Source organism: Galleria mellonella, unplaced genomic scaffold (assembly GCF_026898425.1).
Source record: "Galleria mellonella isolate WM207_F2 unplaced genomic scaffold, CSIRO_AGI_GalMel_v1 utg1432, whole genome shotgun sequence".
In the NCBI taxonomy this organism is placed as follows: Eukaryota; Metazoa; Arthropoda; class Insecta; order Lepidoptera; family Pyralidae; genus Galleria; species Galleria mellonella.
The window spans coordinates 764924-777516 of record NW_026441998.1 but is presented as its reverse complement, the minus strand read 5'-3'; the positions used below and the strand labels follow the sequence as shown (position 1 = coordinate 777516).

Genomic DNA, 12593 nt, shown 5'->3' with positions numbered 1-12593 from the left:
GGTACATGTTACAGAAGTCAGCACATTGAGCCCAGGGAAAATAATTCTGTGGAACATTTGATTGGCAACTATGGTTCGTTACCAATTATGCATATAAGTTTCCAGAGAACAGTTTGTCTGAAACCAGAAGTCTACATGTATTTCAAATCGCGAGGCTAAAACCGTAAAACGAACAAGCTGTAGATTAAGGTAGGACAAAAGACCCCGATGGGTCGAAGTGTGACAAATTGAGATCTAACACCATATTTAGAGATAATACTAGGAAAAGACGATTGCTAAAGATAATAATACTAAAAAATATCATACATAATTTAATTATAATTATGTAAAAGAAGCTTATGGTTAAAAACTCCAAGAATTTAGAATTATGTCATTAAATTGCTCATTGAAAAGGTTTTATTACAATAATTCGTACATTAGATGTTGTGTGTAGTATGCTTAGATGTATCGGCCTTTTCATCACCTACCTATTCATAAAATTTGAATATATTTTGTTTATCATATAATTCAATATAATATTTGCAATTATGGACTTGATTTGTCTAATTATTTAAATAACTCTTGTTCTGTTTGCTAATCTATATTAAAATACATTTCGTTTCATGCCGTTTTTTCAGCTGAAATTATATTCCAAATGGAGAGCAGATTCATAAAAAAATTTAAAAAATCTATTCAAAATTAAATTATTGTCGCGTATTGTCTCATTAGAGTAGTGTAATCATTTAAAAAAACGTATACTCTTAAATTTATTATCTCATTATCGTATTTTCTAACTAAAAAAAAACACCTTTGAAACAAGTACTTTTTAGTAATTCATACAAGAATTTGTCGTTTACGCCTGTTCATACATATCTACCTATCTCTACTTTGGATGTCTCAGTAAAACTAAAAGATTGGCAATAACAGTCGTTCTGTGTCTAGCGTAGGACATCAATTTATATTCCACCCGACACGTCGTCTTCCCCAGTTTGAATGATAGGTAATAAAATCACAATGCCGATCGTTTTCAAACTTATTATCGACTGTTTTTACGTAGACTTTTAGGTCTCCTGTCTCAAATGATATAAAAAATATTATTTATTACCTAGATTTAAAAAACTAGTAGCTGATGGATGACAAAAAATCTCTATTACTATTAAGTAACTTGGTTGTGTAATTAAGAGTCAGATATTATTGTGCCATTCATCAATCATTAAAAAACGCCTAACCATTTTTTTATATTTTTATTACTAAAAAAATGGCATTTGAATTTTTATCTAGTCTAATCTAATTTTTATCTATCTATTCAATTCGACATAGTAATTTTGCTGTCAAGTTACTTATTTCTTTAACTTACATCCAATCTCAAAATCTTTTAACTAGAAAAGCCCTCTTCGTAAAATATATTTCAACAACAAAATTACAATTATTACTTATATACTTACAATGGACGGATAACATAATCTTAAAGCCTAGTACCAGTATTGTATATATAATTCGAAAACAATGCCTAAATCTTGATGCACTATTTATATAATCAATCACTTTAGTTAGAAATACATTGTCTTTATATGAATTTTGTTGACCTTTATGTTTTTAATCAAATTAAGAATTAAAGTTATAAATTTATTTGCCTATAAACAAGGTGAAACTCTTTGCGCTGTGTTCCACAAGTATTCTTTGTAGGCAGTCCTCTACCTGGGTGGCTCAACAGATGCTACGTGAATTAATAAAAATCACTTTTCGATTACACTTGGTCGTTAGAGACCGATATCGATGCGTGTTCACGTCATCTCATGAATTTTAATGACGAGAAAACATGCGATTTGCAATAACTACAGAGAATTGATTATAAATACTTTATTATCTCATCTTGCTCATCACAGAAATAACGCGCACATGACATTTTTTTCGGTGTTACATCCGTTCCTGGACTGTAGTAACGTCAATAATTTCATTTCATCTACCTACATATATATATATATATATATATATATATGTTCGCGACATTATTGTATATATAGTGATATTTATAACAATGTTATAGTTAGTTGTTAAGTTTCTAGTTTGATCGTTTTTTGTATTCTGTTGTTTTGTATAGATTTACATAGATTTAAGATAGTGTAAGTTAAATAAAGTATTCCTTTGTGTGTTGTCCTTATTACCTACGAATAGAAATAGAAATTGTAACGATAAATAGAATTAAGAGATTGTAAATTTCAATAAATAAATAGACGCTATAGAGTACCGATCTGAAGAGACACGCGTCTCGCTCATTTCTCGCCCCGTCCCGCTCGCGCAGATTCGCTAACGCGAGTTGGAAACGTTATCGTGCGAGCGGGCGGGTATAAAGATAGGCCGCCTCCCGTCGAGCGGCATTCGCTTCCGGGCAGCGACACACTACACTCGAGAAGAAATAGGACAAGAAGAAAAAATACTCTCTTCAGACGGTACCGGAGGCTTCAGAATACTAATCCCTGTGTTTCACTCCAGCCTGAACCAACGCCCCTACAGTCCACGCTCACTGTACGGCAGTCCATACAGTACAATATATATATTACGAATATTATTAATTAAAAAAAAATTAATTGCCATAAGATTATCATAATTCCATAGTTATTTCTAATTGAAATTTAATAAAATATAATATTGACCAGGAATATGTATTAGTTATTTATTTGTCAGAACAAGGTTTGTATGAAAGATAATGTCTAAAAAATCGTACGGAAAGTTAAAAAAAATGGGGTATACAATCTCTATATAAAAATGTGTGTGAGTGGTTCAGGATCGGCCAGCAGTCGAAGCGACAAGAAGGGAAAGTTTGGCAGCAGCTTGGCAGCACCGAAGATACATCGCAGCAGCATCACCGCTTCGGCACCGCTACAACACCTGCGTGTGCGCCACCGCAGAAACTCGACCGAGCAGCACCGCGGCAGCGCCATCGTACTAGCAACGCGGCTACACCATCTTGTGCACCACCGTACCAGCTCCACTGCGTGCACCGCCGCACTAGCACCATCGAAGCGGTAACTTCGAGTGTGCCCCGCCATCGCCTCAACGTCGCACCGCACGGATCCAGCAGACTCACCGTAGCCAGCGCCAAGGAGAGAAGACGTTGTCTGGTGCGTTTGTTGTTGCAAACGTACCAGGCAACGAACCGGCCGTCATCGGAGCGGACAGTTTTTGACAAGATTGAAGTCCATCCGGGGATAGGCTTCCCCAGAATGAAAGGATCGCGGACGACTGCTTGAGAGGACGACCTGTGAAGCAGAAGGAAGGGAATCCGAAGGATTCGGAGAATGCCGAGCCCGGCCAGGCGGCCGGACGAAAAAGGCCCTTATCAGGGCCACAGTGTACCAGTGCACAGTGTACCATCATCGCAGGGGGGGGGACCTACCATCGCTGCTCCCCTCCCCGCGCGCGCCCGTGCGCAGCGCCCGCGATCAGCGATCTCCCCCCCGCGGGGGAGAGAGCGCTCCCGCTCGCGCGCCGCGCATCGCACCATAGAGACGCCGGGCGTCTCCCGCGCCGAACCAGCCGCGCCGATCCGCGGCCACGCGAGTGCCACCACCTCTCGCGCCGGTTTGGGCGACGCCGATGCCCAGCGCGCCCCGCAGGCCGCGCCCGCCGCGAACCGCACGATAGCCGTCCCCCACCCTCTCGCCGCCGAAACCGCCGCACACAGTGCCGCCGCCGCCCACACCGACACCGACGCCGTACCCATGTGCAGGGTACAACAAAGGACAACAGCAAGACCCGGAAGCGCTGCCGATGTCCCGATGTCTCCAGCATCACCACCGGACACCGACACCACCACCACCGCTCCGAGAAAGGGTGCAGGCGATTTGCCCGCCACTGGGCGGCTTCTACCTCCGTCCGGAGCCGCAGGCCCCTCCGTAATTTCGGGCGGGGGTCCGCGCGTCGGTTTGTCACCGAGATCAACATTAGAGTGCGACTCGTTGATCTTGGGACAAGTGCTGGCGACGGACCTTTTGTCCCAGGGGATGAAGGAGAGGATTGCGGCTCTGGTCGGGGACGAGGCGGCCCGGTTGGAGGGCCAGCCGACGCCACCCGTGGAAGAGATGGAGCTGGCACGAGACATGGGCAGATCGTTCATGATCTCGTCCACTAGACCGGTCAGGCGACCCCGAAGCCCAGAGACCGAGGAGGAGGGGTACAAGCGCCCCTGTCAAGAGCCCTCCCCACCGCTACAGCCCACCCCCCTCGCACAGAGGGACCCAAGACTGAGACCGAGGGACACGCAGTTTGCCGGTCCAAGAGAAAACGCTGTGCCAGCTCCCTCTTATGCAGAGGCAGCCAGAGCGCCTACTCCACCGCCTGGGACATCGGCAGGGACGCCCAGGAATCCAGGAGCGCTGTCGCAAGCTACCGCAGCGCCCCCTCCCCCGCGAGGCGAAGAAACAGAGAGTCCCGCCGCTCATAGTGGAACATCTGCCGGATTGGGTGCGTCACTTTCGCACTCTGAAGGGCAGACTGAACTACGCCCCTAACGCGCGCCCCTACGGAAAAGGGGTGCGCTTTACGCCCAAGTCGGAGGAAGAGTACCGCGTAATACAGCGGTACCTCTCCGACTTAGAAAAAGAAGAACACATCAGCTGGTTCTCCTACCAGCTGCCGGCGGAAAAGAGTGTGAAGGTGGCCATCCGCGGAATACCAGCGGACACACCCGTCGAGGAAATAACTGAAGCCCTGGCGGAGCTTGGACATTGTCCAGAATATGTCCGCCAGATAAAAGCCCGCCAGGGCCGCCCGGGGTGCATTTTCTACGCACAACTGAAGCGCACCCCGGCGACCATCCCCGGCATCTATCAAACAACAGAACTGTTATGCATGCCGGGGATAAGAATCGAAGCCTGGAGAGGAAAAAAGGCCCGGCACAGTGCCATAGGTGCCAAAGCTTCCGGCACTCCTCGCACGGGTGCCACAGAAAACTTGCCTGCGTCCGCTGCGGCGAAGAGCACACGGCGCGCGACTGTCCGCGCCCCCGAGAAGAGCCTCCGACGTGTGCCAACTGTGGGGACAAGCACACGGCAAACAGCGTCTCCTGCCCGGTCTTCAAGAGGGAGATAAGAAACCGAAAGGCAGGAGCCACCGCCAGAACTCGCTCCAGATCAACGCACAAAGACCGCACAGTCCCCACAGCCGCGGACAGGGGCAACCTAATGGCCCCGGCCAATCCGGCAACAGAGCGGTCGCGGAAACCGCCTCAGAAGAGGAGAAAGAGGGGGAGGAAAAACAGAGGCAACAGCGACAAAAAGAAAAATGCTTCCGGGTCCGCGGAGCAGGCCCCCGCACGCAGCATCTACACCACACGCCCGCCAGCGGTCGCCGCCCTCGATGCTGACGCGACAACTGATGCAGCAACTGCAGCCCCAACAAAAACCGCCGCTGCCGTACCTACAACACAGGCAGCACAGACACAAGTCGCCAGCAAGGGGAAGATGGCGAAGCGTGCTAAAGAAACCAGCACCTCCACCACCACCACCACCACCACCACCAACACAAGCACGGCAGACATGGTGAAAACTATGCTCACCATCCTGATGGAGGTGCTACTTGCGGTGCAAGCCGGATCGGACCCAGTACCGGCGATCACCGCAGGAATGGCGAGGCTGTCCAACACTAAATGGGACTAAGATTGCTGCACTGGAACGCGGACGGGGTCCGCAAGAAGACAACCCTGCTCCGGACGCTGCTTATGGAGTACCGTGTCGACGTGTGTCTCATTTCTGAGACACTACTGGGAGCTCTCGACACACTCCGCATTCCAGGATACCATGCATACCGACAGGACGAGATTACGGACGGCCAGAAGGCATATCGCGGGTTGGCTGTCCTGGTGAAAAGGAACGTAGTGCATCAACCGCTCCCTCGGGTGAATCTCACATCCATGTACGCACTCGGTGTTGAGCTATGCGTAGATAGAAGCCCCATCCGTGTGTTTGCAGTATACAAACCACCACAGAACAGGATTGCAGCCGCAGACGTCGCCGTCATCTTCGATTCGCAGCTGCCCACTGTCGCCGCAGGCGATTGGAACTGCAAACACACGGCCTGGAACTCCAACAACGACACGCCAGAAGGAAAAGCACTACTAGGGATAGCTGAGAGAATGGATATCACCGTGCTCGGCCCTGAGGTTCCAACTCACTATCCCTACATTTCAGCACATGCTCCAGACGTATTGGACTTCGCCTTATACAAAGGACTAGACAGCCAACCGACGCAGGAAGTCCTCCTCGAGGACATCCAATCCGACCACCTGCCGGTGTGCATGGTTATTCCACAAACACCGACATTCCTGACGCCGCGCCTCCCACGCCGTCGGATCGACTGGGTGAAATTCAGGGACTCGATGGAGCACAACACGCCCATGATGGCAGTCTCAACCTCGAATGAAGTCGAAGAACTCGCTGCTAACCTGTCAGTCTCCATACAGCACGCCATGGACATCGCAGCGCAGCCGGGACCTGTAACAAGGACCCGCGAGTGGATCCCGGCTGCCACCAGGATGAAACTAGAAGCGAAGCGCCGATTGCGTAGGGACTGGCAGTCGACACGTTGCCCCACCCTCAAGACGAGGTTGAACAAACTCGCCGAAGACATCAGGCGAGACATTGAGTCCCACAGGAAGGAAAGCTGGGATCGATTATTGGAAGACGCCGGCGACGACTGGAATAGCATCCACCGCCTATGCCGCCGGCTGTCCCAATCCCAGCCCCCGGTCCGACCACTACTGGCGAGCGATGGGACGCCGAGATACCGTGCAGCAGACCGTGCGGAAATCCTAGCAGAACACCTAGAACGCCAGTTCCAGCCGAACCCGGTTACCGATACCGAACATGCTGCCATGGTAGTTAAATACGTTGAAAACTACCTGGCTCCGCCACTAGCGCCACACGAAGACCCGGTGGTGTTTACGCCGGGACAAGTGCAGCGTGAATTAAGAAAAACGAAGCCTCGGAAGGCCCCCGGCAGCGATAATATCACGAATACGGCATTGCACCACCTGCCGCCGCGCACTATAGCGGCAGTTACACGCCTGTACAATGGTATTATGCGCACAGGGCATTTCCCAAACACATGGAAGATAGGCAAAGTTATCACGCTGCCTAAGCCCGGTAAGAACGTATTGAAACCGGAATCGTACCGGCCAATCACGTTGTTACAGCATGTATCGAAGGTGTTTGAGAAACTACTTCTCAAACACATAAACACATACATCAAGCCCAGAGAAGAGCAATACGGGTTCAGAGCTGAGCACTCCACTACCCTGCAGCTGATCAGGATACTGCACGTGTTCACAACGGCCATCAACAAGAAGGAAGTCGCCGTAGCAGTATTCCTCGACATGGAGAAAGCCTTTGACAGGGTCTGGCACGACGGTCTGCTGTACAAGTTGGCCACCCAGACAGAAATGCCAAGAAGGCTCATCCAAGTGGTGGCCTCATTTCTCAGGAATCGTCGGTTCATGGTGGCGGTTGAACAAACCTGTTCGGGTGAGCGTCCCATCCGAGCGGGCGTCCCGCAAGGCAGCTGCTTATCGCCTGTGCTTTATGCGCAGTACACCGACGACATCCCAACCACGGAGCAGACTACACTGGCGCTCTACGCCGACGATGCAGCCTACGCCGCGACGTCGCTGAACAATAAGCACGCGGCGTCAAAACTACAAACTGTACTAGATGCCCTGCCAGAATGGCTGGGAAAATGGCGCCTGTCGGTGAACGTGCGCAAGACACAGGCGATCACAGCCAACATGAAAAGGACGCCACCACAGCTACGCCTGCTCGGTTCCCCGATCGAGTGGTCCCGCACCGCCACCTACTTAGGGGTGGAAATCGACCGCCGGTTGACTTTCGGAACGCACGTCAAGAAGGTTCGCCAGAAGGCTAGAACAGCCAGGCACCTGCTGCGTCCGGTACTCGTCGGAAACCTCCCTCTCCAGATGAAGACGGGAATTTATAAAACGTACATCCGCCCGCGTCTAACTTATGCCGCGCCGGCGTGGTACGCATTCGTCAGCAAGACAAACAGAAGAGCATTAGAAGCACAACAGCACCTGACGTTGCGTACCCTGACCGGTGCGCATAAGTTCGTCAGAAACGCCACCCTGGAGAGGGACCTCAAAATCCAGCCACTGGACGCACACGTGAAAGAACTAGCGACTAGACTGTTCCAGCGCGCGGACGCATCAAAATGGGACCACCTCAGAGGCATAGCGCCTCTGCACGCTAGACCGCCGGAGATGAAGCCATACGCGCGCGAACTCACCCGCTCGCGCGAAGCAGAAGAAGAAGGCACGGTCCCATAGTGTAGAAGCGCGTGGCGCCGTCGTCATGGGCCGCTCTTGCGCTGGCAGTTTGCCGGGCCTCCCCCATGGGGTCTCACCTGGCAGGCGAAGACCGCGCCGACCGGCCCAGACGGCGCCAACAGTCTACAAGTGAACCTTAGTGCGTTCCTATGAAAACCACCGGCAAGTACCACCCCCAACTACCCTGCACATGGTAATGTGCGGCGAGAGACACCAGCAGAAGGGGGCAAACGCCCCGGGCTGCTATACCCCCCCACGTCCCCTTTATACGGCTACGTGCGGAGAATACCTACGATTGGAGCGGCATTCGCTTCCGGGCAGCGACACACTACACTCGAGAAGAAATAGGACAAGAAGAAAAAATACTCTCTTCAGACGGTACCGGAGGCTTCAGAATACTAATCCCTGTGTTTCACTCCAGCCTGAACCAACGCCCCTACAGTCCACGCTCACTGTACGGCAGTCCATACAGTACATCGTGGTCCTTCGAGAAGCCGGATTGCTGGAGGAACACCGTTGGTACATCGAGAAGCCGGATCGCTGGAGGAAGACCATTCTGAAGCCGGATCGCTGAAATGCCGACTACGAGAAACATGAAGTCGTCGCAACAAAAAATCGCCGTCACCGAAGCCACAACGTCCGCCGCCACCACGTCGACTACGACCGCCGGAACGCTGTCCGTCGCTGCCACGCCGTCCGTTGCTGCCACCACGTCGTCTGCGGCTGTCAGAACGTCATCTGTCGCTGCCACGTCGTCTACCGCCGCCACCACATCGACTACGAACACGTCCGGCGATACGACGACCACAGGAGCCACGGAGACTACCGAAGCCACAGGAACGACAGAGGAGACAGCAAGGAAAAAGGAACCGAAGCACGGCACGGCACGCACGGTTCGCACCACGGCCTCGCAGAAGAAGAAGGCTCTGGCCAAGGCACGGGAGGAGCTACTTCGAAAGGAGGTGGAATTGGCCGCCGCACGTGTCGCCGCCCTGGAAGCCGAATCAGAGAACGACGAGGAAATAGAAGACGACGACGCTACCGTCAGAAGAGAACGAACGTCGGATTGGGTTCATCGAAGCACGCTGGCACTCACGATGGAGCCGCATGTACCAGAGATAGAAGAAGTCACCGGCAAGCGTCAGGGGTTCGTCCCATCGAGACCCGTTGAAGAGGATTCGAGAGCGCCGCCGCCACAGCCGAGCAGCGACGCACTTCACCGGGACCACGCACGCCACGTTGACCCACATGCCGCCATGCCTACGATAGCAGCAGCGATGCAGTCGATGAAGAAGGAAGAACCGGTGCTGAAGGTGGGCATCGATTGTAATGAGTTTGCGATCGCCATGCAGATGGCCGCTCGCAACATACTGCCCTCCACAGCGTCAAGAGTCACCGAGTTGCCAGTCTTCAATGGATCGTCGAGCGAGTGGTTACCATGGAAGATGGCCTATGAAGAGAGCGCAAGTCAACTCACAGAACAAGAGAACCTAGCAAGACTGCGCAGAAGTTTGAAGGGGGCCGCAAAGGACGCGGCACGCTCCCTATTCGTCGGGTCTACGACCGCAGAAGAAGTAATGAAGATGTTAGCCGCGAGGTTCGGCCGCCCTGGAGCACTCGTCACAGCCGAACTGAACAAACTCCGCGCGCTACCACGACTCTCGGACAACGCAAGAGACGTCTGCCTCTTCGCAAGCAAGGTGCAGAACGTCGTCGCCACGATACGAGCGCTGAACAAGAGTCACTACCTCTACAACGAAGAAATAGTGAGAAACGTCACAGAGAAGATGCCGTCGGTACTACGCTTCAAGTACTACGATTTCGCCAACGACCAACCGGAGGGACAACCGGACCTCATAACACTCTCTCAGTTCCTACAAAGGACCGCCGCACGATGTGGAAACTTCGCCCCCGCCGAGGAGATACCGTCCGAAGACCGGCGGGAGCCCGCTCCTAGGAAGACGGCGAAGACATACACGACGCAGGAGAAACCCGCTACACCACCGTGCCCGATGTGTCGACGAGAGGGACACGCTCCATCGGACTGCAAGACGATGAAGGAAGCGGACACATCGGCGAGATGGGAGCTAGCGAAGACTCATAGGCTGTGTTTCCGTTGCCTCAAAGTGAGAAGATTTCGCCACGCCTGCAAGAGCAAGAGATGTGGAGTAGATGAGTGCACGCAGACTCATCACCCTCTGCTGCACGCCACGCGACAACAGCCGGAGAATGAAGTAACAACGCACGTCGTCGAGGACAAGTCCGCCGCAGTCACCGCATCGGCAAGGGAAAACGACAAGATCGCGTTCCTGAAGATCCTGCCGATACGAGTCACCGGTCCCACGGGAACGTGCGACACCTACGCGCTACTGGACGACGGGTCGACTTGCACCATCATCGAGACGACGGTGGCGGAGCGAATCGGTGCTACGGGTCCCCCCGCACCATTCTACATGGAAGGTGTGGCCGGGGCACGGATCAACGCAGCTCAATCGACGCGTGTTCACTTCAAGATCCGCGGGCGGAACTCACAAGAATACACAGTGGGGGCACGGACGATGGACAGACTGCAGTTATCACCGCAGTCGGTACCGCGCAGCGTCATCAAGGACTGTCCACATCTGCGGGACATAGAGAGGGAGTTGGTCTATGAAGAGGGCAAACCGACGGTGCTGCTGGGGCAAGACAACTGGCACCTACTGCTGGCCCACGAAGTCAGAAGAGGATCCGACACGCAGCCGGTCGCATCACTCACCGACCTGGGATGGGTACTGCACGGTACGAGTCGCGGCAGGACAAGACAGCAGGTGCACAGAATCAGCCACATAGTGACGACACATGAAGAGGAACAATCGATGGAAGAAATGATGAAGCAACATTTCGCGCTCGAATCGCTGGGAATCGCACCGAAGAGGTCTTACAATGAAGAGGAACGTCGCGCCCTGCGCATTTTAGAAGAGAAAACTCGTCCGTTACCGGCGGGAGGATACGAGACGGGGTTATTATGGAAGAAGGACGACCCTGTGCCGCCGGACAACTACGAATCGGCAATGCGACGTCTCCAACTGGTCGAAAGGAAACTCGACAAAAACGAAGAACAGTGGCCGCGTGAAGATAGTTCAAGCGATGGCAGTCAAGCGGAAACGGGAGAAGAACGCGTACACAAGCTACAGAACGCGACGCAGTTGTCTATAGCATTACCCGATCCGTCACGTTTTTCTAATTGGTTAAAACTTGTTCGCAGTTCAGCACGGGTGTTGCAGTTCATCGACCTCCTGCGACCGACTAGTCAATGCTGCACCGCCATCCGAAAGAGAAACAAGAAGAAAGAGAGCGCCGACCCCACTTGGACCCGCACGAAGAAAGTCGATAGAGAGAAGACGAAGATGAAAATCAAGAACAGCAATAGTCCATCTGTGTGTTTCATCCCCATAGACACACACTACCTAGATCGCGCGCGACAGCTATGGATTCGCGCGATGCAACAAGAGGCGTTCGGCGACGAAATCGCAGTATTGAAACAAGGAAAACAGCTGCCGTCATCCAGTCGACTCATACAGCTGTCAGTCGTCATAGATAACGACGACATTCTGCGACTTCGATCGAGGATAGCAGCCGCCGCCGATTTATCAGCCGAGCAACGAGAGCCCCCCATCGTCGACGGAAACCACGCCTGGGTGCGCCTATACATCGCATGGGTGCATCGAAAACTTCACCACGGCGGCTTCGAGATCACCACGAACGAGGTGCGACAACACTTGTGGGTGTTGCGCCTACGACACGCCGTCCGCAGTGAACTGAAGAGGTGTCAGCTGTGCCGCCTACGAAGAGCAAGACCGGCGCAGCCATCAACAGGCAACCATCCACAGAGCAGGCTGGCGCATCATCAGCGACCGTTCACGTTCACCGGCCTAGACTACTTCGGGCCTATGACCGTGACAGTGGGCCGCACTCACCAGAAGCGGTACGGAGTGCTCTTCACCTGCCTAACGACGCGCGCAGTCCACCTAGAAATCGCCGGCAGCCTCAGCACGGACTCCGCCATAATGGCCCTGCGGCGCTTCATAAGCCGCAGAGGGTGTCCCACTGAGTTATGGTCCGACCAAGGCACCAACCTCAAAGGTGCTGACGTCGAACTGAAGAAAGCAGCCGAGGAAGCCATCCAAGAAGAGTCATCAGTCCATTTCATCCGGTGGCGCTACATTCCCCCGAGCGCACCCTTCATGGGAGGTGCGTGGGAACGATTGGTGCGTAGCGTGAAGACCGCACTAACCGCTAC

At 52.5% G+C, this 12593-nt stretch overlaps 1 protein-coding gene across 1 annotated transcript; it reads left to right on the top strand.

Moving 5' to 3' along the window:
* The first annotated feature begins 3278 nt into the window (after window positions 1–3278).
* On the top strand, window positions 3279–5636 carry LOC128199994 (uncharacterized). Its single transcript, XM_052891704.1, has 3 exons — window positions 3279–4443; window positions 4511–4754; window positions 4820–5636. The coding sequence occupies exons 1-3, from the start codon at window positions 3279–3281 to the stop codon at window positions 5634–5636; spliced, it is 2226 nt and encodes a 741-aa protein (XP_052747664.1).
* The last annotated feature ends 6957 nt before the right edge of the window (window positions 5637–12593 follow it).